General features: G+C 39.8%; 1 protein-coding gene across 2 annotated transcripts in view; it reads left to right on the top strand.

The window, feature by feature from the left end:
- Nucleotides 1-2,795: 2,795 nt before the first annotated feature.
- The window catches only part of dnah12 (dynein, axonemal, heavy chain 12), a 48,341-nt gene continuing 23,991 nt past the window's right edge, over nucleotides 2,796-27,145 (top strand). For both annotated transcript variants that reach the window (XM_072669367.1, XM_072669365.1), the window contains exons 1-39: nucleotides 2,796-2,874; nucleotides 3,115-3,301; nucleotides 6,837-6,915; nucleotides 7,159-7,342; nucleotides 8,320-8,389; nucleotides 8,522-8,680; nucleotides 12,005-12,200; nucleotides 12,479-12,667; nucleotides 13,099-13,252; nucleotides 15,852-15,943; nucleotides 16,032-16,210; nucleotides 17,007-17,142; nucleotides 17,497-17,622; nucleotides 17,718-17,852; nucleotides 17,927-18,120; nucleotides 18,234-18,471; nucleotides 18,649-18,834; nucleotides 19,309-19,509; nucleotides 19,617-19,811; nucleotides 20,409-20,530; nucleotides 20,638-20,920; nucleotides 21,100-21,219; nucleotides 21,315-21,471; nucleotides 21,601-21,773; nucleotides 21,884-22,036; nucleotides 22,154-22,393; nucleotides 22,483-22,728; nucleotides 22,816-22,935; nucleotides 23,011-23,120; nucleotides 23,529-23,712; nucleotides 23,822-23,962; nucleotides 24,059-24,142; nucleotides 24,333-24,521; nucleotides 24,691-24,810; nucleotides 25,070-25,258; nucleotides 25,354-25,505; nucleotides 26,293-26,431; nucleotides 26,557-26,723; nucleotides 26,858-27,113. In XM_072669367.1, the coding sequence (XP_072525468.1) occupies nucleotides 3,135-3,301; nucleotides 6,837-6,915; nucleotides 7,159-7,342; nucleotides 8,320-8,389; nucleotides 8,522-8,680; nucleotides 12,005-12,200; nucleotides 12,479-12,667; nucleotides 13,099-13,252; nucleotides 15,852-15,943; nucleotides 16,032-16,210; nucleotides 17,007-17,142; nucleotides 17,497-17,622; nucleotides 17,718-17,852; nucleotides 17,927-18,120; nucleotides 18,234-18,471; nucleotides 18,649-18,834; nucleotides 19,309-19,509; nucleotides 19,617-19,811; nucleotides 20,409-20,530; nucleotides 20,638-20,920; nucleotides 21,100-21,219; nucleotides 21,315-21,471; nucleotides 21,601-21,773; nucleotides 21,884-22,036; nucleotides 22,154-22,393; nucleotides 22,483-22,728; nucleotides 22,816-22,935; nucleotides 23,011-23,120; nucleotides 23,529-23,712; nucleotides 23,822-23,962; nucleotides 24,059-24,142; nucleotides 24,333-24,521; nucleotides 24,691-24,810; nucleotides 25,070-25,258; nucleotides 25,354-25,505; nucleotides 26,293-26,431; nucleotides 26,557-26,723; nucleotides 26,858-27,113 (6,225 nt within the window). In that variant the 5' untranslated portion in view covers nucleotides 2,796-2,874; nucleotides 3,115-3,134. The remainder of the gene's footprint in view (nucleotides 2,875-3,114; nucleotides 3,302-6,836; nucleotides 6,916-7,158; nucleotides 7,343-8,319; nucleotides 8,390-8,521; nucleotides 8,681-12,004; nucleotides 12,201-12,478; nucleotides 12,668-13,098; nucleotides 13,253-15,851; nucleotides 15,944-16,031; nucleotides 16,211-17,006; nucleotides 17,143-17,496; nucleotides 17,623-17,717; nucleotides 17,853-17,926; nucleotides 18,121-18,233; nucleotides 18,472-18,648; nucleotides 18,835-19,308; nucleotides 19,510-19,616; nucleotides 19,812-20,408; nucleotides 20,531-20,637; nucleotides 20,921-21,099; nucleotides 21,220-21,314; nucleotides 21,472-21,600; nucleotides 21,774-21,883; nucleotides 22,037-22,153; nucleotides 22,394-22,482; nucleotides 22,729-22,815; nucleotides 22,936-23,010; nucleotides 23,121-23,528; nucleotides 23,713-23,821; nucleotides 23,963-24,058; nucleotides 24,143-24,332; nucleotides 24,522-24,690; nucleotides 24,811-25,069; nucleotides 25,259-25,353; nucleotides 25,506-26,292; nucleotides 26,432-26,556; nucleotides 26,724-26,857; nucleotides 27,114-27,145) is intronic.

The raw sequence follows: 27,145 nt of genomic DNA, 5'->3' as shown, positions 1-27,145 counted from the left end.
CTCAACCCCAGCAAGACGGAGCTGCTGTACATCCCGGGAACTGCTGGACCAAGAAACGATCTTGCCATCACCTTTGAGAACTCGCTGGTCACTCCTTCTACTGAAGCTCGAAGCCTTGGTGTAGTGATGGATGATCAGTTATCGTTCTCAAGTCATGTTGCAAACGTAACTCGGTCCTGCAGATTTCTTCTGTACAACATCCGGAGAATTCGACCCTTCCTCTCTAGAGAGGCCACCCAGGTGCTTGTTCAGTCTCTCGTCACTTCCAGACTTGACTACTGCAACTCTCTTCTGACTGGTCTCCCTCTGCGCACCATCAGGCCCCTGCAACTCATCCAGAATGCAGCGGCACGGGTCGTCTTCAATGTCCCAAAATTTAGCCATGTCACTCCACTGCTGTGTTCTCTCCACTGGCTTCCTGTAGCTGCCCGCATCAGATTTAAAACCCTGACGCTGGCCTACAAAGCCAAGAACGGACCAGCCCCTCCGTATCTGATGGCAATGGTCAAAAGCCGATCCGCACCAAGAGCCCTTCGAGCTTCAAGTACGGCTCGGCTCGACCCACCATCCCTCAAAATCCGCGGACGACAAGCGTCCAGGCTTTTTTCTGTCCTGGCACCAAAGTGGTGGAACGAGCTGCCCCTGGATGTCAGAACGGCCGAGTTGCTCGCTGTCTTCAAACGCAGACTGAAGACCCACCTCTTCAGAGAGTACTTGGACGAATAGTTCTATGGTCGCCTTATTGTATTGTGTTTAGTAATGTCTAAGCTTGGAGGTATCTTTTGTATTATTAGTCTATTCTAACTAGCTAAGGCTTTTTCTTGGGTAAATAGCAAAGCACTTTGTAAGTCGCTCTGGATAAGAGCGTCTGCTAAATGCCGTAAATGTAAATGTAAATGTAAATATCCATGTTGGATTGTGTCCTTGTAAAACATAAAGGTGTGTGACTTAAGTTCTCATACTTATTGTTTCTGACTGTATGTGTATGTAAATTATGTAATATGGTGATTACATTTACCATTCCTGACTGAGAAAATTCGTTTAACAGACCACACTCTTGAATGCTATCCATGGTTGTGAATTTCTGGAGAACTTCAGGTAAGGTAAGATTTGTGCAGATCCCTTCCCTCGCCACCAAATAAAAAAAGCGTCGAGTGTTATAAATCCAATAATCCAGTCACCCAGAAGGAATTTTAAATTAGTCAGAACATACTGTTTAATGCAAAACACATATATCCATTTTTGTCCATTTTAAGTTTTCTCCATCCTCTTTGCAATAAATTCTGGATGAACAGACATGTATACAAAATAAAAGCTTTCAAATGACTTGGAATAACTTACATTAACTTCTATTCAAAGTTAAGAAAATTTTTGTCTTCTTCTGTCATTATTTTAGAGGTGCATGTTTTTAATTGGACAGCAGTGATAAGCATTCAGTAAATGTGTTCAGCTTTACTTTTACCCATTGGTTATACTAATTTAGTTTGTCTTTTAATGTGCAGACTACACACAGCCTCCTCCAGACCTAAGTGAAAAAAATAACTCAAGCTTTACTCTTTTTTAGGGTTTCATGATTTGGCAGTGTAAGCTATGTAGCAGCATTAAGCAGAATAAGGGTGCACTCCTAAAGCATTACAGGCTAGTGCATGACACATTTTAGCGAAATCATTCGGTACCTTGTCCACATTCAGACTGCCTGTTCTTTTAAAACATGGAATGCGTTGTATACATATACACATCTGTCAAGGTACCATAAAATAAAAGAATCACTGTGGCCAGAACAATTACTTTTCACAAGTCTCTTGCTCTAATTCAACAGAGAAGAAATACCTTGCACATATTTTAGACGACATTTAAAGAAGCATGAAACAGTGCAAGTGTGTTTGCTCATTGTGACTTCAAGACAAATGTATATGGAACATTTGCATCCCACAAAACCAGAAAGCACACCCATCATTTGTACAGTGTTTTTAAAGAAGAGGTAATTTTTTCCTGATTAAACAAATGTTTTCCATTTGTCTAGGGAGGAAGCAGCACTGAGAAAAGAAAAAAATACCCTCACAACAGTGGAATAGACATCCATGTCTTATAAAAAGGAATTGAGTATAACTTTGGGAGTTAGTATGGACTAACTTAAGAATAACTTTTCAAGTATTATTGTGAACACTTCATGCCAGACTCAAAGATTTTGTTTACATTAATGTTTTCAGAGGAAACGAAAAAAGAATGCAGTTGTGCACTTGATTCAGGTGACCAAACTTTGTATATTTGTATATATATATTTTTTATTTTGTGTTTCATTTAACTATGCAGTCAATTTAAACAACTTTAAGGATTGTATATCCAGGTCCTTTTGCTGCTTGTTAATCATTTGCACTTTTAATACATGTTGATATTGTATTGGATGTCTAGAAATTGATTTATTTGAGTGATAGTTAAGTGTGCTTATATTTTAAGAACTACAAAAGCACAAAATGAAGGCAAAAGTGACTTATATTGGCGGTTAAGAATGTTTTTTTTTTTTCCTGAAAAGCTTACAAGGTTTTTGCTTGACAGTGACATTTTCAAAAAAAGAATTGTATATAGTGATATATGTTGCCATATATCAGATTTCCGTATGGGCAAGATTTACATTTACCATGCGCAGCCGTCAGTTAAAAGTGCAATGTTTATAAATACAGTAAAAGGTCATTACTTTAACATGAGCAAAGCAAAAAAGTCAAAACAAAAATAAACAGCGCCACTCTCGGTAACAGGTGCCGTTTCTCTACTTCCTCTTTTGTTCCTAAGGCAACCGACACTGTTAGGGTTAACTAACTAGCAGCTGCTAGCAACCTTGAGCCTGTGAGCCGTGTAGGACTGACTGAAGAAACGGTAAGAAAACATGGATTTCGTACACTAAATTATACTATTATGACAAAAACACTTAAGCTAGTTAGTTAGTGCTAGGTAACGTAGCTCGCTCACTCGTTTTTCAAGAGTTCTTGTTGCTGACAAGTCACCGAGCTAGCCACAAAACACATCGTTAATTGTAACTGCCATTTGTAACGAGTGCAGTGAGAAAACCAACACTCTCATATGTCACTAGAAGTCTGAATTGTCTATCTAAATCAGCGGACGTTGTTAAGCTTTCCATGGAGGACGCTATGAGAAAGTACGGGGCCCTGCCCCCTATACCGAGTTTGCCTGCTCAGGCGGACAACAGTGATTCCAGTCTGCCTGAACATAGAAGAGGAGCGCTGCGGAAACGTCTACAGCGCAGGGGGAGCAAACAGACACAGCAGAAGCTGCATACGATCATGTGAGTGTTTGTCTTTTGAAGATTTAATGGGGGACTAAATCAGTAATCAGTGACCTACATATAGACAGTTGTGGCTACAGTGTTGGGTTATTGATCGAAGGGCTTGTGTAGGGCAGTAAACCAGTGCCAGTATCTCAAGTTATAGCACAAATCTCACATGTATTATTGTGATTATATCACAGTTCCGATATCACTGTTTGAGTACAGAAAAATCCATTTGTTTGTGTATCAACATTCTGCAAAGTAAAACAGTTCCATTCTGTCAGTCACACTAAAACTAAAATAACATCAGACTATGCTCTTTAGTTATAATAGTCAAGGAACAGTTGATCATTTTTCAGTCATCAGAGTTACAAACAGTGTAGCAGCATGTTCTATTATTCTTATGGCTACACACACTGCCACAGCTGTTAATATGAAGGGCTTAGTTTTCCTCTCTATATTCTGTATTGCTGTATTAAAAATCCAATGTGACTGTTGTTGGTAGTATCTGTGACTTTTAGATATGCCACTGCAGCAATAGCCTTGATTGAGGTATCTGAGAAGACACACAATTCTCTTGCTGCTGAAGGTGAAGTTTTAGTATAGGGTATGGAAATAGTAAGATTGGACAACTCTGACAAAGATGTTCTCTATGACACCCAAGCCTCCTCCATTTCTTGAATTAATGGTGCATACCAGTCATTGTTCTCAGCAGTAAGTTCTCTGAGAATAGCCTTGCCTTGAACAGTAACTAGTGCTAAGAAGCCAAGAGGACCATAAAGGCTGATCGTGGATAAGACACCTCGCCTTGTGGAAGGTTTTCTCTCATCTGAGACAGTGAACAAAAAACTTACCATATGAGTCTGAGACTGCGTTGCACCGGTAGCATGTCCACGCCAAGGTCACTTGCATGATCACTGGATAGAAAAGCTTCCATAACCTCTTTGCTGTTTGCGACGATCTTATGCAGTCTCAGATTTGATCTAGAGAGAATGTCCTGTGTCTTTTTTAGAAAGCTGACAGCAGCCTTGACAGTAGGCAGGGACTTCAACCCGTCATCTACATAAAAGTAATGTGTCACAAAGTGCTTAACATCTGGGTCTACATGAAAGTTAATACTGTGTACAGAGTGGTGCAGGCAATGAATAGCCACTGCAGGTGAGGGGCTATTTCCAAAGACATGGACCTTCATGCGATAATCCACAATGTCTTTGGAACGGTCATTATCTTGGTACCAAAGAAAACAGAAAAAGTTCCTGTCATCTTCTTTTACCAGAAAGCAATAGAACATCTGCTGTAAAGGCAATTCTTTACTTCTGAAACAAATCAGTACACCAAGCAGTGTATTATTTAGGTCAGGCCCAGTTAACAGCACATTGTTAAGTGACATGTTGTTGTATTTGGCACTAGAATCAAACACCACTCAGATTTGCTTTGGTTTCTTTGGATGATACACTCTGAACATTGGCAAGTACCATCGTTGTTCTTCCCCTCTGAGAGGTGGAGCCAGCTCAACATGGCCATTTTTAAATATCTTGTCCATGAAACTGAGGAATTGGTCTCTCATTTTAGGCTTCTTTTCAAAGTTCCGAGACATGAGATGCTTCAGTGAATGGGGCCTGTTATTGGGGAGTCATTGCCGTGGAGACTTAAAGGGTAGTGGTGCTATCCAGCTGTTGTTTGAGTCTTTCTGTAGTCCTTAATCCATTGTTTTCACGAAGGATGCATCGTGGATTGAAGGAGCGATCTTATTGTCCTCTTTGGTTCTCATAAACACAGTACATTCCAGGTGATCAATCTCACAGAGAAGTTTCTCCTCAGATAATATTGAAAAGTGTTCTAGGCCTTGGCCGTCAATGTATTTTTCCTTAATGTTGGTACATGAATCAAAGAGAGTAGGACGCTTTAGCTCCTTGGTGTTTGTGTAGAAAGTATTGATAGTTTGTGGACGCTACCCAGACATACATTGCCCACAATGTCCCACCCTGGATCCAACTTCTGAGCATAGGGTAGGTTGTGTGGACCATTCACCTTCTTGTGGACTTTATGCACTTTAATAATGTCCCGACCTAAGAGAAGCATATTTGGGGCTTGTGGGTCGAGATCTAGGATGATGTGCGCCACTGACTTACAGTGTGCATGATGAAGAGCCACATCTGGGGTTGGAATCTCTTCTCTGTTATTAGGAATTTCATTACATTATATAAGACTAGGCAATGAGACATGGACAGTTTAACATAGAGACTCTACATCAAAATCACTGGCATGTTAAAGCACAAATTATTCTCCTTTAAAAATGTTTTACAATCCTCAATTGTCCGGTATCTGAATGCACAGCATTTATGCAGAGGGTGTGTTTTTTATGAATGGGACACTTATCGAAGTTATCAGATTTTTTCAAGCCGAGCCGTACTTGAAGCTTGATGGGCTCTTGGTGCGGATCGGCTTTTGACCATTGCCATCAAGTATGGAGGGGCTGGTCTGTTCTTGGCTTTGTTGGCCAGTGTCAAGGTTTTGAATATCATGCGGGCAGCTACAAGAAGCCAGTGAAGAGAAAGCTGATGTGGTGCACCTGATTCTAATTTTAGAGTTTTAAGTAGTAATAAATGTGGGGATGTTCCAACATTTTCCCCACAAGAGCATTTATATTACATTTTACAAATGGTGGTTAAAAGATATTGTAATATTACCTATCTCTCAATATTGATAAAATAAAGATTAAATGTCCATGTTTAAAATGATACAAAAATTGTTTTTGTGAGGTGTCCTGATTTTTTTTTTACTTTTTACTGTCTATGTGCTATGTCTTGTGTTTTGTTTATTGTTCTTGCACTACTGTCCTACGTCCTTTATCTGCTGACCTAGATTTAGCCTATTAGTATTTCATTGCACTCCACAACTCTGTATTAGTATAATGACTAGTTGAATTTTAATAATAAGACATTCATTAAGATATTCATAAGATAATTTGTACATTTATATTGGTACTTAATTAGAAAGAAATCTCAGACTTTAAACTCAGTGTTATTATATGTGGTTTGGGATGCCATGTGGATAACAGCTTAAAATTTCCATCATTTAGCTTTCATTTCATAATAGTTTTAATTTGAAGTATCAGGCTGGTCATTAATAGTTTTTATCTTAAAAATATAAATCTATTTAAATCTAATTTATAATCTTTTTAATTCTATGAACTCATTCTAATTCAGTTTGTCAGTCTTTTACTTATATACTTAGCTGTAACTGTGCTGTTTTGTTTTTTGTCTTGTAAGCTCCAGCATCATTGGTAGATTACATGTATATGTGGCAGAGTAATTCTTGAAGAGCTTCAGTCTGAGTTCCATCATTGTTTGGAATTAACTGTGGTATGCTGTTCTAGTTAAATCAAAAAATCAGAAAGGTATGCCATAAACACCTTCCACCCCTATCCCAACTTGAATTTGCATGTGGTCACTGTGTCTTCTGTTACAGTACTCTTTAGAGTTGTCATCTTGTTTCTTGACCCGATATATAAATGCTGTAGTGTTTATTATTACTCTTTTGCTGTCTCTAGAGATTTGCAAGCCTACAAGCAGACCGAAGATGCAACCCCAGTGGTTCCTCCATTTCCTGAATTAGAGCATCCTTCTATGGTAATAATGATGATTCCTGATGATTCCTGATAAATGTTAGGAATCATAACAGTATTGGAAGCTTATCTAAGTTTCAACAGTTTAATACTGCAAAATAATCTTGCACCATGTGGTATTGCACTCCAGTTAATTTTAGATTTTAGTTTAAATGTTTTTAAAATAGACTAAAGAAAGGAAGAAGGGTTTTAGGAATCATGCACCAGACTACTGCATTTTATGTTCTTGCTGTGCTTTTCCATATAGATGAACTACATGTTTCTGAAGGAGTGTGTAGAAAGAAGCCCAATTGTGCCTATTCAGCAGTGCTGGCTGGATGACATGTTGACTCCTGTGTCGCCACAGCTCTGTCAGGGCAGACAGGAACTGCTGCAGGAGCTATGCAAAGAGGTCATTGAGAACTTCCACAGTTGTGTAGTCAAACACACAGGTGAGCTCACTGTAAGCCCAGCTTCAAAACATCTGGTTTGTTGCTGAAGAATCAACTTTGTCCTGAAATGGTTTTAGGAAACCCAGCCCAATACATTAACAAATCGCTTCCTGAGTGTCGTGGAATTCTGTCAAGAATCGATAAGGCAGACAAGAATATGCATTGAGTAGCAAAGTTTTATTGAGTCTGCACGCAGCTCGTGACCACAATACAGACTGAGGTAAAAACAGTTAACATACATATTTATAGTGTAGATTAGGGAGTTGAGAAAAAGGAAGAAGGAGAGGGTGTGCGTGCCACACCGACGTCTGAAGAGATACATTGTTCAGGTTGCTGTGACCCATAGATCAGAGTGCTGGCGCCTGAGAGGACACATTGTCCGGGTCGAGAGGTTACTAGCAGGTCGAGATAGGTTGTAAATACTTCAGGTGCACTCCCAATGCAGCTGTAATCTATGCTAGGACAAACAACAGTGTTTCATGGAAAGAGAAGAGCAATTTAACATATGCCTTACAGGCAGTTGCAAGGCCAACACATGATTATAGTTAGCACACACTATCACAAGGCTAAGCATGATTACAATGAATGAGTGGATTTTAAATGAATCTATTATGAATCAACATAAAAGTATAATGTGGTTATAATATAATTTTCCATAACATAAGTTATATGGTTTATCACAGCAGACAACACTAAAATGTGCAAAGCATAGTCTTTTCCAGCTCATGACATGTCCTTGTCATGCACCACACTTATCTCACATCCCAGCTCATTAGTAGATCAGTACAGTCATCATTTCTCTTCACTCACATTTTGAGAAAATCGGAAGGAAGGAAGAATTGGTGTCATTTTGTTTTGTAGTTTTTAAACAGGTTTTCCTTTGTCATTTATAAATCAGATGGGTATGCATAAAAATGCATATAATTAAACTCAGTACTACTGTAGCTGTATTGGTAATAGGTCATATTTTTCTTTAGTCAACAGTGTTCTCCGAAAGCCAGAAATGAAGGACATGCTGCCTGTCATTCAAAGCCTACCTGCTGGAAAGTGAGTGCACAGGGGTCTAAAAATGTATCTATAAGCCCCCACAATTCCAGCATTCTCACAGGACCTGACAATTGACACTAGATTTTTGTATCATATGGTATCACAGTGGTTAAGAGTTTTCTCTTTTGTCAGGTCTCCTGACTTCTCCAGGCCTTGGCATGACAGTTTTATCAGGCGTCGCAAGGTGATAAAAGAGAATTTGCACATCTTGCATCCAGTCATGAAAACCATTTTGAATATCTGCTACGTGTCATTCTCAGAACTGCTTCTTGTTGATCTCTCAGACTGTAGGTAGGTATTGTTTTTATTCAGTGTCAGTTTTTGTGCTATGTATTGGTCATAATTACAGATGACCTGATCTGATCCAGAGGATCGGGATTGGAGCCAATCCAGGCATATCGGCAATATTAATCCCAATCCAGATACAAGTTTTTGTTTTACCACTGTTTTCAAAGCACATCTGGTGTCCTCAAGGTGCCATTAACACACATTGTTGCCCAGTCGGCTGCACTGGGGAGCATTCTCAGAAGGTAAATATGAGTTTAGTTAGTGTCTGCAGTGTGGAATTTTACAGTAGAACTTGAAAACGTAACATAATATCTGAAATTTAGCATGAAAACAGTCTGTTTTACCAGTCTGTTTTTCCCATGTGCCTTTCTTTGTTTTTAAACCACCAATGAACAGCCATTTACTACCGAGTGAAAGCAAATGCTAATGCACATGCTGGAGCCTTTCTGTCGCTCTTTTTTAACACAGTGCACCTGAGCTAAACTGTCCACAAACTGAGTTAATACATCTACAGGCGCTCAGTGTCGTAGGAGAGAACAAGGGATTTATTTGGGTCTTCTCCATAGCCCGGGTTTTGTCTCCAAACAGTGGCTACAACACGCAAGCTAAGCCAACAGGCCCTGCTAGGCTAACCACCACATTAGCTAACCGCACTCGGCTAGTTGTCATTTTCCTGTGCTTACGGTGATCTAGACTGGCCACCATGCCATCTTTGCCCATAAAACACTACTCACAAACAGGTTAGCACACAAGCTAGATAACTGCAAGAATGCAGACCGTGTCGAGTGGGGTTGGAGAGTCCGCGAGGGCATGTGTCTGTAGAAATAAAATTTCTAGCAGGGACATGCACAAGGTCTGCTCCGTCTGTCTAGGGCTGCGACATGCCCAGACAGCGCTGAAGGACCCTGGTTCATGTGAACACTGCGTGTGGTTCACCTTAAAAAGCTTACGCCGCAGACTGACATGCCAAGTCAGCCTTTCGGGCGAGGACTCCCTCATGTCCGATGTCTCCAGTACGCCTAATACGCAGCAGGCCACCATGCCCGCTGAGTCATCCACCCCCGTGGCACTGAGCTGGGGCCACCAGCTTGATGCCTTTGCCCCTCTGCCCGACCGGTCGAAATGAGCGGCGAGCTACTCCCCATATTCCCAGAGCTCTTAGAAAAACTCCTATTCAGGGGGGATCTGCTCTCAATCTGGAGGGTATAAAAAGAGAAGGCCTTCTCCGCATGCCATGGAGCCTACACCCCAGCAGCTCAGCAGCCACGAAGATGGTAGTCCAAGCAATGGATTAAACTTGACAAACCTCTCAGACAGGGAGAAAGAAGCTATCCAAGATGCTCCAGTAGTGGCCGGGAATATGTATGGCTCTGCTCTCACTCTGATGCAAAAGCGATGCGAGGAGAAAAAAAGGGATGACAAAGCCGTTCACCTGTGCTTGCCCAGAAAATCACAGTCGGGCCCCCCAGCTCCCCCTGCGCTGTTTTTTCCCTGGCACCCTATAATACATGCAATGTATACAGGGCTTTCTCCACTAGGTCCGTCTATGGGCACAATTGGTGGGTGTTGCTTGGATAAACAGTGATGCTTGGATAAACCCAAACTCCCGTTTCCGTGTTCTGTGGGGGTTATACTCTCTTTCCTTCAGGACATGATTAATAAAGGCAGGTCATTCTTCACGGTTAAAGTGTACCTAGCAGCTGTTGCTGCATGCCATGTGGGCTTTGAAGGAAAAATGGTGGGACAGCACCCCTTAGTGTGCCGTTTTATGAAGGGGGCACAGCGGTTGTTACCTGTCTGCAAGCCCCTGTCTCTGTCTTGGGATCTGTCTTGAGGCTATGTCGACTGCACCCTTTGAACAACTTGGACTGGGTGGATTTAAAGACTTTTGTCTTTTAAGGCGGCCCTTTTATTGTCCTTGGTGTCGGCTAAACATGTGGGTGAGATACATGTGTTCTCTGTACACTCCTCATGAAGTCGGGGGACTCTTAAGGTGTGCTTACGTCCCAACCTCGCTTTTGTTCCCAGGGTTATTCAGCACTGTCTCCCTCTGGAGCTTCAGGCATTTTATCCTCCACCCTTTACCTTGCTAGCCCTGTGCGGGCGCTGCACATTTATGTGGATAAAACAAAACTCACAAGGAAGAGTGGTCAGCTTTTTGTATCTTGGTCTAAGCCATACGTGGGAAAAGTGACTTCCGCACGGGATAACGGAGGCGATCGCTTTGGCGGACTCCAGTAAGGGGCTAGTGGTTCCTTTATGCGTCTGCGCACACTGTACGAGAAGTATGGCGACCTCTTTGGCTGTCTTTAGGGGCTCTCCATTCAGGACGTGTGTGCAGTAACGAGTTGGTCTTTGCCTCATATGTTCGCCAGATTTGATTAACTTTACATGACTGCACCTAGCGTAGCAAACACGGTGCTGAGCGCTGGCTCGGGGATGGGACAGTCTCAGCCTTTTTGAGGCTTCGCTGGTTGACAGTTGGTCAGGGCAAGCTTGTCTGTCAATCGACACCGAAACGAATGCTTAAAAGAGAATGTATGTCAACAAATGTAACATTTTTTAAAAGAATATACAGAAAACATAAAAATATATATACCACCCTCTTAGACTAGATTCTGTCCGAAGGAGTTTCCCAAGCAACATACGGCGGATTCCTATCCTACTTTAGCTTTTTGTTTTATCTTGGGCTGTCTTTAGGGGCTCTCCATTCAGGACGTGTGTGCAGTAACAAGTTGGTCTTTGCCTCATATGTTTGCCAGATTTTATCAACTTTACATGACTGCACCTAGCGTAGCAAACACGGTGCTGAGCGCTGGCTCGGGGATGGGACAGTCTCAGCCTTTTTGAGGCTTCGCCGGTTGACAGTTGGTCAGGGCAAGCTTGTCTGTCAATCGACACCGAAACGAATGCTTAAAAGAGAACGTATGTCATGGTGAAATTGAGCTTCTGAGGTATATGCGGAAGGGGCATATGCCATAGTGAGACACCTCACTCATGCTATCAGAGAAGCTGGGTTACACTAGTAACCTTATATTATTCAAGTACATTTGTGCTTTTCTATTCTGAACCACTAGCAAATATCTGTAAATAGAAGTCTCTGTGTATGTAGCATATGTAAAAGCACACAGAATTTTCAAATAGAATGTAGCTATCATTCATTTAGTGTAATGTGTAGTGTAGTCTGTGGTTAGATAATAGATAACATTAAAAATGAAAAACAGTAGTTAAATATGACAGCGCCACAGTGTGTAATGTGTATTCTTCTGTTTGTCCCCTGAACTGTTTATATTTTGTGGCACTCTAAACTGAATCCATGTCATGAAGATCCACTGGGCCTGTGGCCTGTGGGACCCTGAAGAATAGAGTGTCTGTAGAGTGTGCGAGAGTTGAGGAGAAGCTCATGAACACCTGGTTCCCAAAGGTCATTCATGTGCTCACCAGCAAGGACACTGTGCAAGGAATCAGATCAGAGAAGCTAGATGGCTTTTACAACTGTGCCTGCACACTTCTCTCTAGCCAGGTAGGCCTTATATTCTGGAGCTGATTTGCTTGAACTGTTCATCAGGCTGATTTTCTTGGGACAACTTTTTTGATTGATTTGACAGATTATCTACAGATGTTCAAGATGTTAACAAACCATCTGTTGGAACTTTCTGTTGGAATTCAAAGTTTGAGTTCATTTGCATTCAAGTGAATGATGGTTAAATGGCTGATCTGTTACAAAGCAGGGGACCATTAAAATAAAGGCTGATGACACCTGGATGAGGGTCAATTATTGTCTGTGTGTTTCTCCTGTAGCTGAAAGCCCTGGTTGAGAGGACTGTGGATGCATTTGTCAACCTGTTTGGTCCCCTTAATACACACAAGCTACCCCTATTCAGGATGAATCTGACCTTTGAAAATGAGAAGATGGACTTCTATCCCAGCTTTCAGGATCTGGAAGAAGCTGTGTTAGAGATTTTTAACTCCATTACCAAGACCATGCAGGTGAGGTTAATTTTGTTCTGGTTACTCTTATTCGCCCTGCTAATATAGAGCTTGTGTACACCTTGCACACATTTTATTTTGGATATATTTGAGATTTTGGCAGTATTTAATTAGCAATCACAGAAATGCGTCCCTAGTGTGACCAAATGATATGACACATGCGGGCAGATATTTTGTTTCTTTAGTTTTGGTAACTCATGAGAAACATTGTTTCTGTCCTGTTACTGAGGGGCAGGGTTATACCTTCACTGAACATTTAAGCCAGTTTCGCTGTTAATGTATATCACAATATTTGGGCGTCTGAAATTCAAGTAAGAATAATGTCTGTTAAAATGCTTATCAAACAAATTAGTTTTGGACACATTTTTTTAAATTTGTAAAAACTGAAAAATGTTAATTTAACAAATTTAACAAATCTCACCATTCAACAGAAAGTGCCGACTGCTCAGTCCTGGCTATCTGAGACCAACAGCTCGGTTGTCAATGCTAAACTTGTCGATCATGTACAATTGTGGGCTCAGACCACTCTGAGGAATGCTGTCTTAAAAAATCTGGAGGCACCTGATCAACACTTTCAGTATTACTGTGAGTTTCACACATTGGTGGTATGAATAAAAGTAGCAATAAGTACCACTTTATACCAAAAAGATTTACAACCGTGGGAAATTGCGGGGGGATGTTTTGTCACACGGGAATTGTCCCATGTGACACCATCCCGTAGGTAGGTGTGTGCAAATATTTTTCCTATTTTTCCCACGGTATAAGCTAGTTATAAGTTTCTAACTTGTTTTCTAATTGTTTCTAACGGTAGGACCTTTTTTCCCCAATTTATTTTTCTTACTATAGGATTATGTAGGAGTGTGTAAAATTTAAGATAGTTCTTTATTAATCCCACATCAACAAATGTAACATTTTTAAAGGAATATACAGAAAACATAAAAATATATATACCACCCTCTTAGACTAGATTCTGTCCGAAGGAGTTCCCCAAGCAACATACGGCGGATTCCTATCCTACTTTAGCTTTTTGTTTTCTCATTTTAGGTATTTGGATAGTTTATAGCCGTGGTTTGGATCGGAAGACATCAAAACAAATACGTATGTACGTGTCCCAGCATTTAAACAAAAAACCCGGCTCCGTTCGCCGAATTCTTTCCTCCACGATCGCAGGGTCTCCTCAGAATAATTCAGCAAACACTCCATGACGGCTCGGTAGACGTAAGCCGAACTGATCTGGGAAATCAGTTTGTCGCCCAGAGAAACTAAAATGCTCATGATGTGGTAGTTGATCAAACCGACCTTGGCGTAGTGCGCTAAATCAGAACCGTCCGGATACGTAATTCAGGTACAACAGCGAAAGCTTTACATCCTGATACGCGTCTCCCGAACCTGCTAAGAAGAAATCAATGGAACCGGTGTCTGTAAATGGACATCATAGACTGCGTTCCCACACATTTGTAGTATTTGATGCTGGTTTGTGTCATAGACAGAAGTCTATAAGTCTATAAGTCTAACTCTGATTTCATACACTCAGTAGACCAGACACATCTTCTTCTTCTTCTTCTTCTTCTTTTTCTTTTTAAAATATATTGGGATTCGCGTGAACTCTTTTCCTCATATTCGCGGTTTTGGTCTTTTTCAGAGGCTGATTCTACTTCTTCTCCATATAAGGTCCAAAGGCCAAAGCGTCTGCTTTGTAACAAGATCCGATGATCTTGATCTCGTTACAAAGCAGACGCTCTAAGCAAACGGACTGAGGCGCTAAGTTGAGGAACATGTTTAATAAACGAAATGACAGCGTGCAGAAAAACAAAGCGGTACAACGCCAAGCTTTCATTAGAATTCTATACAGGGATGCAGCAGCCTCTTCACACTGATCCGTGTGAAAAAAACGAATCAACGCCTCAAAGGGATTTTTGGAAACAGTCAGACGAAGATTCTTCAACCGTCAAATCATCTTGCAGCTGGTCGTAAAACCTTTTCAGGATACTCATTACAAATCCATCCGGCTGGGCGGTAACTCCAAACTCCAGAAGCATGGTTTTGCGAAAGATGGTCTCGCATTCGTCCAGAACGCTGACCACTTTTGTTTTAATACGTCTAGGAAACGATCCGGTGCGTTGATTTTGTGATGGATGGTCAATGCTCATTCCATTCTCTGATCATATCCTTGAGAGCTCGTGCGCAAATCGTTTCCAAAAACTTTGACATTTCTGTCATTTTATCGTTTCTTGGTTCCCCAGTTTCCCTCTCCAGACACGTTTCAGAAACGTTTTCTTTTTCATCTGCTTCTTCACGTCGACCAATCTCATCCTTCACCTCATCATCAACAACCTCCAATTCTTTAACATCCATAATTTCTACATCCTCACATCCGTCGCTCACCGCGGTTTCATCATCATCGCGCCCGGAGGATGTCAGGTTTGTCATCTTCGTCTTCGCAACTTTTCTCGTCCGTAAGGGGTGAACCGACCCGACTATCAATGCCGTTTTGCTTCTCGCTTAGCAGAGGTGAGGACAACCTCACCAGTTTGTTGTTTTCAAATTCATCGTCGTCCTGGTCATTTTGACTGGTCAGCAGCACTCTTGTCCCAGGTACGTCGCAGTCGATGCAGGTGCACTTGTCGCTCGCTGGTGACAGAGAAAGAAAATTGTTAAAAGGATCGTACGTGATTACTGTGATTGGAATCGTCAAGCATAAGGCATCTCTTACACATGAACTCTGGAAGCTGAAGGTAGAACAAACAAACAACAACAAAAAAAAAAAAAAACACCGGTCAAAATGTGATTTTGTTCTTTTTGGTAAAATGACCAGAGACCATTTTCCCTCAAAGTATTTAATCTGCCATTTCCCTCAAAGTATTTAATGATCTCTCTCACTAAGGATCTTTGGTGCAGCTGTCACGTGCGCGCACACAAACACACACACGGGAAAACTGTGGGAAAATTTTGTTTAAAAATTCCCTCCTACAGTGGGACAATTCACGTGTGACCGAGAGCAACATTCCCACGTGACAACACCCCGTGACATCACATTCCCACGTGACGTCACGTGGGAATTTCCCACGGTCGTAAATCTTTTTGGCATAAAGTGGTACTTATTACTACTAATAAAGCATTTTTGAATGATTAATTTATTCATTATAATTTGTTTACTGATTTACTCACACTTGTGTTTCTGTAGCTAACAACTATGATTGGCTAGTCAATGGGACAGCACAGGCCCTGGTAGAGAAATTTATGCAAGGGGAGCACGGTTTTGATCAGTATACTCAAGTAAGTTTAATCATTTAAAGATTTGATAAAAGTTGCAGTTGTTTTTATGCGTGTGTGTGTTTTGTTCTTATGTGCTGTATTATCTCAGCAAGTAGAGGAGTTCCGGATTCTTTCCAGAGAGATCTCCAGCCTCCCCTCAGTGGCTCACTTTGACATGATCCGCTTGGACTGTGAGGAGCTGAAACAAGGACTGGCAAAGAAAGCTGAGAGTTTCGCTCAGATCCTTTTGGAACAACTGATCAACACACAGCACCAACATTGTCTTGAGTAAGCGAAGCTCTTGGTCTCAGTATTTTCTTTATATCAATATTCTGTTCTATCAAACATTTTGTACAGTTTTACTTAAAACATTATTGTACCTTAAAACATTATTTTTATCTTAAAATAACAGCTTCAAAATCATTGACTTGAAAAGGAAAAGGAGAATAGCGTCTCTGTTGTTGCCACTCTTGACTCTGGACTGGAAGAAAATTTATGTTATCCCTGCTAACACCTTGGGTGAAAATTAAATCCAGCGTATGATTACAGTAATGTGTAGACCCTGTTACATTTCGGGTAATACCGACGGAATTTGGGATGTAATGTGTAAATGATGTAAATGCCTTCTTAAATGGATCAATGTGAAATTCAAAATGAATGTCAAAATCTCTCACGATTATTACTTTATCACTGCACACTGCTAAGGCAAAAAAGTTATCTTCTAACACTATCTAGACTGCACATACACCACCCACTCTGCCTGATAATCTCAGACTGTGTACGTAATTGTAGCCTACTTAATGATTTCATTTAGTGCTAATTATTTATCAATTCTAATCCAAGTGAGACATAAAGCATTGGATTATTTGTTTCAGTTACAATGGTGGCTTTTGAGTTGAGTGATTTTTCTATTCTATTGAGTAGTTTAATAATATGCATATGCAAGGTATTAGGAATGGCTCAAGGTGCCAAACTGCACATCCTAACTGTAGGGGAAGCCCAGAAGCATGAAATACAAGTTTTTGCTGCTATAAGTGTATTTTTATCACTAAAGTGAGTGGATGTTTTTCTTGTTTGTTTTAAGAATCTGTAAAGAGTTTGAGACCATTCATAATAAGGCTATAAAAAATCCAGAGGCAACAGAGGACATGATAGAGATGTTTGCTTACATTGATCATGTAAAAACCAAGGGAATAGAAGAGCTCAACAGTAAGATAATGGTAAGCCTTTAACATGCCATTACAGTAAGCAAACTACATGACTCCAAAACAGTAACAATAAAAATTAATGTTACTTTCTATGCACTATGTCTATTTGCACACTGTACAGATGTTCTTTTCTGTAAATATCAGCTCTTTACTTTCTGTAAATATCAGCTCTTTATTACCTTTAGTACTTTTTCTTTTTTAATTTATCCCCTACCCTATTTATTGTTTAGTGTCATTTTCCTTTAGTTTAAGACTGTGTTCTGTGTTACTTGTCATACGTGTATACGTGTAAGACAAATTCCTGGTATGTGTAACATACTTGGTGAAATAAAGATATTCTGATTCTGATTCTGATTTTGATTCCAGGAAACACATAGTAGATTTATTTACCTACTGCATTTGCACACATTTGATGCAGACGATTTGGAGCTTAATTCCAAAGTTCTGCTGTGGCCTCAAAATATCAATCCAATCTTTGATTTCAATAATGAGGTAACAAAGACAATCCAAGCATTTATTTATGTTCATATAATATAAAGAATGTTAAAGACATTATTTCTCAAAATGGCTGCCTTGCTTTTCTACAGGTATTGGAAAAGGCCAAGCAGAAAGGACAGCAGGAACTGCAGGGCACAAGGGAGAAACTAATGCTGGAACTGGAGAAACTTGGCAGAAGGATGGAGGAATTTGCAGAGTGTTCAGAACTGGATATGATGCAACAGGTAAAGTAAGACCTGTTAGCGGACCCACCTCAAATTTCAAAATGTAACATCATTTCCCCATTCCTCTGTTGCAGTATGCGATGGATATAAGAACAGTGCAGAAAAGACTTCAGGAGGTTGAGAACTCTATTGTCTTCGTCAACAAAGAAGAGGCACTCTACAAATGGGACCAAACTGTTTATCCAGAGGTTGATGTTATCAAGGAGAACATTGAGCCTTATCAGAAGGTCTTTGGGCTGGTGCTTAAATGGCAGCGCACTGAGAAGAGGTTTGTGGGACCCTAAGTGTGTTCAAATCCCAGTTCTTAGGATCTTTGTTAAGCAGATAATACTATATTAAAACTGTAATGATAAAATTGTGACTGTAAAATTTTATATTTAGATGGATGGATGGGTCCTTTTTGGATTTGAATGGTGAAAGCATGGAAGCTGAGCTGGACGAGTTCCTCCGAGACGTCTACAAGATGCTGAAGTTCTTCCAGCAGAAACAGAAGAAGGCAGAGCAAGAGAGAGGGAAAATGGCAGCAGTAAGGCAAAGACCTGGAGAAAATGAACAAGACCACCGGAGTCCCATGGTTCTCATTTGTTTCAGAGTCATAGAGCAAATACAAAAATTCAAGGTACATTATTTAGATTTGTATCCTATTCAGATTCCTTCTAATATACCAATTAAAAAGGAAAGTAATTTTTATTTGCTATGTTGCCACCATTTTGCTGGTTTAAGCGCTAACCCATCTCCATGAAACCTATATAAGAATGAGACATTCCACAGTGTTTGATCCTTTTTCCATTCACAGGAACATATCCCAATGGTGTCCATACTGTGTAATCCAGGCATCAGGGCCCGGCACTGGGAACAGATGTCTGAATTTGTGGACTATAACCTGACCCCTAACTCAGGCACCACTCTGCGCAAAGTCCTCAAACAGAATCTCACCACTTACATAGAGAAGTTTGAAACCATAAGTGCTGCTGCCAGCAAAGTAAGAAATGCTTAAGAAAAGGTTATGTTTCTTGAACTATTGACATTGTCAGATTAAATCATTCCTGTTCATAAGGGGGTGCTATAACAGTACTTTTAAAATGTTTATTTGCAATTAGGTGTGCCAATATTCAGCAATAAGAATTACCACAATGTTGTTATTGTATTTTATTCATTTTGTAGTTGCATACATAACAACTCATTTTGATTACAAATACAATTTGTATTTCATTTTTTAAAATATACCAATAAAAAATGAAGATGCATTTAATGGATTTAAATAGCCCAGAAATGTAATTGGCCAGTAGGGCATATTAGTATTATAATACATTAGGACATAATCAGTAGAATTTGCATTGCATCTAATATTTTTAGACTAATGTTTCACAGTTCATTATTTCCACTCTACACCCTAATCTAACCTGTATTTTAGCTGTAATGAGATTCTTAATCAATTCCTACTCTTCATACACAGGAATTCTCCTTGGAGAAGGCCATGCAAAACATGGTGGAAACTTGGAATGCCATATCATTCAATCATCATGAGTATAGAGAGTCTGGTGTGTCCATTCTTACGGCGGTAGATGAGATTCAGACCATGCTGGATGACCAGATAATGAAGACCCAGACCATGAGGGGCTCCCCTTTTATCAAGCCTTTTGAAAAGGAGATCAAGGTGAGCCTGCTTGCATTTCGTAATATAACTGTCAGCTAATTACTTTTTTGACTTTTTTCTGTGGTGTATATTTTATCATTGTCTGTTTGCATGCTTGTTACACTCAGGTCTGGGAGGAGCGCCTCATCTTCATTCAGGACACCATAGATGAGTGGCTGAAAGTACAGGCCCAGTGGCTCTACCTGGAACCTATTTTCAGCTCACAAGACATAATGCAGCAGATGCCTGAAGAGGGCAGACTATTCCAGGCCGTGGACAAGCACTGGAAGGAAGTCATGAGACACTGTGTGAAGGACTCAAAAGTATGGACAACATGGAAATGTCATGGAAATGCCCTAACGGAGCATTTATGATCAACTTCCCTTTTTCCTTTTTCATTGTTTTAAAAAGTATTCAGTATGCATTGTGCCATGTGTGCTATTTTCTCTGTCCCAAAATGAAGCCTATTAATTAAGGCATATGTAGTATCTGAGTTTTCTTTTTCAACTTGTTTATAAAAAATACTTCTATTGTCTCTTTCTAGTGTCTAGTTTCTAGTGTTTAGGTAATGTCTTGTCTTATAGTATTAGAAATCTCATAAGTAAGCATGTGACAGAGTTGTTCTAAACTACTGATTTAATGATAAATTATGGTAGAATATAGTAAAGTTCTAGTGATGTTAAATATGAACATGCCTGTTTTGGATAAGAAAGTACTCATACAGTGGAATGTGTTCAGGCTGTTTTAGCTGTGTTAAATACTTTTTTCACTTTATTTAGGGTATTTAAGTATGTCATTCTGTATCAGAAACCTCATAAGAAAGCAAGTAAATTGGAATTTCTTATCTGTCGCTTTAAATCTGAAATAAACTTTTGCATTAAATTGAATTAAAATGAATTAAACTTTTTTGTATATTACAGGTTTTACCTGCAACCTCACTACCTGGCATACTTGAAAAGCTTCAGGAGTCAAATAACCTTTTGGACAAAATTATGAAAGGACTTAATACTTACCTTGAGAAGAAAAGACTTTTCTTTCCACGGTAGCAACTTTTTGTTATTAAACAGATTTTTTGTTTCTTCGGATTGTCGTTTCAGCCTGTATTTTCTGTCAAATGATCACCCCTGTATGAATTGCCATTTGTTTCAGTTTCTTCTTTCTCTCGAATGATGAGATGCTGGAGATTCTATCTGAAACCAAGGATCCTCTGCGTGTGCAGCCTCACCTGAAGAAGTGTTTTGAGGGCATTGCCAAGTTGGACTTCCTGCCCAACCTGGACATCCAGGCCATGTACAGCAGCGAAGGGGAGTGCGTGGACCTGATCCAGCTAATCTCTACCTCAGATGCTCGGGGAGCAGTAGAGAAGTGGCTAGTACAGGTGGAGGATGTCATGCTGCGCAGCATTAGAGACGTGATTAATCGCTCAAGACTGGTAAGACTTCCTTACATGTACGCACAGACACAAAATACAACTTATTGTACAACTTTGTTTACTTATAGGAAACTAGTTTGTCTTAGATTTAACTTGTTTTTCTTTTTCATTTCAGTTGTACACATTGATCATGAATATAGTTTTTCATAAATACATTCACTGTTTGTTTTGAATCACAGGCATATCCAGAAACTAAAAGGAGTCAGTGGGTTTGTGAGTGGCCTGGCCAGGTTGTTCTCTGTACCTCTCAAATGTACTGGACCCTAGAAGTACACAAAAGTATCAGGAATGGAGCTGATGTAAAGAAGCACTCATTGTATTAGATGTGGTCATTTTCAATATTGATATTCTCTAGTATCAGTTGTGAAAAGAGGAATTGTGTTTGTTTTGGCAGGGTCTGAAAAACTACTATGATCAACTACAGAGCCAGCTGAAGTCCATTGTTGAACTTGTCAGGGGAAAACTGCCCAAACAGACTCGCACTACTCTAGGAGCACTGGTCACTATAGATGTACATGCTCGTGATGTTGTCATGGAGATGATCCAGAAAGGTAATTTGATATCAGAATTATTTTTTTTCTTATAGTGACCTTTTGGTACTTTGTTGCATTAAATGTGATCCCAAATGATTTTGCTGTATTATGCCAAACTATCTTGTATTTGAATTATCTCTCTCTCAGGTGTTTCTCAGGAGACAGACTTTCAGTGGCTGGCCCAGCTGCGTTATTACTGGTCTAATAACAATGTCTGTGTCTGCATCATAAACTGTGATGTCAAGTATGCTTATGAGTACTTGGGGAATTCTCCTCGCTTGGTCATCACACCTTTAACAGATCGATGCTACCGAACTTTGGTAAATTAATATACAAAGACTTATTTCAGTTCTCTGATATTATTTGTTGACAACAAATAATCTACTTTTTGAATTGATGAATGTCCTTTTTTTAAATTTCTTCATTGCAGATTGGAGCATTTTTCCTGAATTTAGGTGGCGCACCTGAAGGCCCTGCAGGAACAGGCAAGACGGAGACCACTAAAGACTTGGCCAAAGCTCTTGCTGTGCAGTGTGTAGTGTTCAACTGTTCTGATGGACTTGACTACCTAGCCATGGAAAAGGTTAGGAGAGCTGTTCTTAGATTAAGATCTAATTAGAGTAATGCGGAAGATTTTTAATGCACTGGATAACATAGTAGGCACTTTCATTTGACTTACCATGTCTGTTACTGGCACCAGTTCTTTAAGGGCCTGGCGTCTTCGGGTGCATGGGCGTGCTTTGATGAATTTAACCGCATTGAGCTGGAGGTGCTGTCTGTGGTGGCACAGCAGATTCTGTGCATTCAAAGAGCTATTGAGATGAAACTGGAAGTTTTTGACTTTGAGGGTACTGAGCTTTGCCTCAACCCAAATTGCTTCGTAGCAATCACCATGAACCCTGGATATGCTGGAAGATCTGAGCTTCCTGATAATCTAAAGGTGAAAACTTGACACCTACTTCTTATGAACTAACATTAATGAATATGCACCATTTTCTATACAAATACATGCTGTTATATGTTTTCTAGGTTTTGTTCAGAACTGTTGCAATGATGGTCCCCAACTATGCTCTGATCGCAGAGATCTCCCTGTACTCTTATGGCTTCTTAAATGCCAAGTCACTTTCAGTGAAGATTGTAATGACCTACAAGCTTTGCTCTGAGCAGTTGTCCTCCCAGTTCCACTACGATTATGGCATGAGAGCTGTCAAAGCAGTACTGATGGCAGCAGGAAACCTTAAACTCAAGTTCCCTAATGAAAATGAAGATATTCTTGTAAGGCAAAAGAAATGTAGTCTATCTTTAAGCATTTCAGTTGTACTATTGGGTTATTTCAACACTCACACATGTTCTTTTGGTTAGCTTCTCTGGTCCATCAAAGATGTGAATGAGCCCAAGTTTCTCTCCCATGATATCCCTCTTTTTAATGGAATTACAAGTGATCTCTTCCCTGGCATCTCTCTCCCTGTAGCTGACTATCAGGTAAGGACTCAAGCCTTGTGGCTAAGCTGTCAATTGTTATTTAACCTTTAGTACATTAACTCTTCTTTTCTTTAGCTATTCCTGGACTGTGCTCATGAATCCTGCAGAAAACACAATGTTCAACCTGTAAACGTTTTCCTGAATAAAATGATCCAGACCTATGAGATGATGATTGTGCGTCATGGGTAGGTGCACATTCTCTCACAAAACATCCATATTTTTCGGTATATTCTTCAGCAATACCTTTGCCATCTGGGTTTGGGAATGACTAACGTTTGTGAACTCCACAATGGATGAGAACCACAATCTAATTTCCCTACACTGATGCCAGCCAGTTGAGGGTGTTTTAGGTAATGTAATTAGATCTAAACAGAACTTTTCGTCCTCTCTATTGACATAGCTTGTGCAGAAGCTTAAATGAGGAAGCACATATTAGCTTTATAGCTACTGAGGAGTGAAGAAAACTTCAGCACGTATAGTGCTAATATAGAGCTATACAGAGTTGTAAATAATATTAGGAAATATTGGGGCATAATAAAAAATATGGTGAATAGGTGTGCCTTTCGTCCAATAAGAGCATGCCTGTTTCTTAGGTTCATGCTTGTTGGTGAACCATTTGCTGGCAAAACCAAAGTGCTCCATGTTTTAGCTGACACGCTTACACTCATGAATGAGAGAGGTTACAACGAGGAGGAGAAAGTCCAGTACCGCACCGTCAACCCAAAATCGATAACTATGGGCCAGCTTTTTGGCCAGTTTGACCCTGTATCACATGAGGTGGGTTTCAGCAAGTTGTTTTAGTCCCAGACTGGTTATATTCCTGCATGCGACTGGTATGATTATAAATTTTCTAGTTTGTAACTAAACAGTTTTTCTTTGACCTAAGTGGACTGACGGAATTGTGGCAAACATGTTTCGGGAGTTTGCCTCAGCAGAGACGCCAGACAGGAAGTGGGTGGTGTTTGATGGACCCATTGACACACTTTGGATTGAGAGCATGAACACTGTGCTAGATGATAACAAAAAGGCAAGCTTTTTTAACTTGATCTGATTATCAACTATTTATAAGCAATTGAGTAAGTGATGTCTTTTTTTTATAACTATCATAGTGTTTCCTTTGCAGCTATGCCTAATGAGTGGAGAAATTATCCAGATGTCTAGTCAGATGAGTTTGATTTTTGAGGCCATGGACCTGTCACAGGCCTCAGTAAGACAATCAATTTCTAAATCTCATTAACATGCCTTATCCTGCATACCACTTTAAAATAATAATCTATTAAATGATATTAGAAGACTTTATATCCTAATTGCTGTTTTTCCATATGCCCAGTATTTGCTATCATACATGTAAATAGATAGTCCACTATTTTATAGTCCTCTTTTTTTTCTTTTTCCAGCCTGCAACAGTAAGCCGTTGTGGAATGATATACATGGAGCCATCTCAGCTGGGATGGCTTCCTCTGGTGATGTCCTCGTTAAATACTCTACCCCAGCCTCTGCACACCCAGGAGAATTCCACATTACTGTTGGAGCTGTTTAATTGGCTGCTCCCACCAGCACTCAGAATGTTAAGAAAAAACTGCAGAGTAGGTGTATCTTCACCTGACTTGCCTGTGTACATTAATTAAATGATGTTATCAGTTAGCTAATAGTCTTAATACTGGGGGAAAATGTTTGTTATTGTTGAAGGTTACTGCTTAAATAGTACTGGTTACAAATTATTAAATTATTATTGCTCACCTTCTTCTGTTACAGGAGGTTGTCTCCACCACCACCAACAATACAGTTGTGTCTCTTGCACGACTGTTTGAAATGCTGCTTACTAAACCCTTAATTGAAGAACCTGGAAACAACAACATACGCACATGGATCATGGTAAATGTATTTAAAATTGAGTTATTGAGTTTATTATTTATCGGAAATGGTAACGTATTGTGAATAATTGACTGCATCTTGAAATTAGTAAGGTGACATAAAGGCTGATAGTTTTATTTGCGTTTATTATTTAGCTTAATTGTCAAAAGTAATTGTAATTTGATTACTGCCTTTTCTGAACTTGTCATGAATTACATGTATTTGTATTAAATGTGTCTTGTTACTTATTTATTTATCCAAACATGAAAACATAACCTAGGCTGCCTTTGCCTTTGCCTTGGTGTGGTCTGTTGGTGGGAGCTGTGATGGAGACAGTCGTGGAAGATTTGACAAGTTTCTGAAGGAAATCACATCTGGAAAATCAGACGAGCACCCCATTCCTGCCACTATTTCAAAGTGGGAATGCCCCTTTGATGACAAGGGTCTTGTTTATGACTACTTTTATGAGGTAAATATTAAGATTCATTTGTGTTTGATATGAATGTTTTTGTCTTTTATTTTTGACATTGATATGACCAATGAATCAATTGTTTTGATTTCCAGTTCAAAGGAAAAGGCCGCTGGATTCACTGGCATGAATCAATAAAGACTGTCACATTAGGAGATAAGAACACCAAAGTGCAGGACATTATTGTTCCTACAATAGACACAGTGCGCTACACTTACCTTATGGATCTTTGTATCATTTATGGAGTGTAAGTAATTATAGTGCTAAAGGAAGAACAATGCACCTTAAATTACATTTTTAAAATGTTACATTTGCCAGTGCCAAAGAATGCAAGAAACTGTTGAGTATTTTAAGTTGTACTGATGTTTAGAGTATGCCACTTTAGTTAAGGTGAAAAATGCTAAGAAGCAGTTTTATATGTTTATTTACAACAATATTATCATTTATTTATTTATTAAACACACAGATTTTCCTTTTACAGTGGGCAAAAACCAATAAGCACAGCTTTTATTGTATGGCTTAGCTTAGCATAGCATAGGTTTTAACACTAACAAAAACACTGAATTTATTAAGCATTGCTAGAAAGTGTAGGAATTGGTGCTGTTTGCAGTTAGTTAACTGAATAGATTGTAGCCAGTTAACTATGCCCCTGGTGCTTTGCCTTCTGCTGTGTGTTTAACTGAAGTTTGGTAGTCAGCTGAGGTGTTCCAGTTTGTTTTTGAGGGAGTGGATGATGGAGATGGAAAAAGCCAGTCATCTAGTAATAGCAATAGGTTAGCATGAATGCCCATTCACTTCCCTGGCTTTCGCTTCATCACATGCCAAGTTTGAGCTCCCCTTTTTGTGCACACTCGCCCAAGAAAACCATATTCTCGATAACTAGCACAGTCTGGTTGGTGATACATGCTTCCCAGTGGTACAAGTATCGACAACAACATATTCTTCCAAAGTGTCATCAACCATCAGCTATGTCATCAACCATCAAATCCCTAAAATAAAAATCACACTTGATTATTTGCTTTCTCTATATTTAGACCTCTTCTTTTTGTTGGTCCCACTGGCACTGGCAAATCTGTTTATGTGAAGGAGAAACTCATGAACAATCTTAACAAGGACCGCTACCTTCCCTTCTTTATCAACTTTTCTGCCCGCATTAGTGCCAACCAAAATCAGGTAATTAAAAGTTTTTTTTTTAGCTGCCTCTTTTTTTCCAGATCTCCATTTTAATTGGCTGTAAATATAGGATATATATGTAAATTTAAGACTAATTCACTTACTGTTTCTTGTCCCCTGTGTAGAACATAATTATAGCCAGACTGGATAAGCGAAGAAAGGGGGTATTTGGACCTCCCATGGGAAAGAAATGCATAATTTTTGTTGATGATCTGAACATGCCAACAATGGAAGAGTTTGGTGCACAGCCTCCCATTGAGCTACTTCGTCAGTATTTTGACCATGGGAACTGGTATGTTTTGGTTAAAAACTGTCCTGTATGTGTTTATTAGCATTTTCCTATCCAGTATATTTATCAATTATGTGGAGCCTCTTCAAGAATGACTGCTGAAATTTTGGCACTTGAGAAAACATCTTTGTTTTTAGGTATGACCTAAAAGACACCTCCAAAATCACGCTGGTCGATCTGCAGCTGATCTCAGCCATGGGACCCCAAGGTGGTGGAAGAAATGCAGTAACCCCTCGATTCCTCCGTCACTTTAACATCTGTAGTATAAATGCATTCAGTGATGACACCATGTCACGCATCTTCTCTAATGTGGTAGCCTTTTACTTGCGCAACAATGACTTCCCACCTGATTGCTTCATCATTGGCAACAAGATAGTCGCTGCTACCTTGGAGGTAAGCCATAGATTAGAGGCTCCTTAGTGATG

The sequence above is a fragment of the Salminus brasiliensis genome, chromosome 23, assembly GCF_030463535.1.
Source record: "Salminus brasiliensis chromosome 23, fSalBra1.hap2, whole genome shotgun sequence".
Taxonomy (NCBI): domain Eukaryota; kingdom Metazoa; phylum Chordata; class Actinopteri; order Characiformes; family Bryconidae; genus Salminus; species Salminus brasiliensis.
Note: the sequence above shows the minus strand (reverse complement) of the source record. Positions and strands in the feature narration are given on the sequence as shown.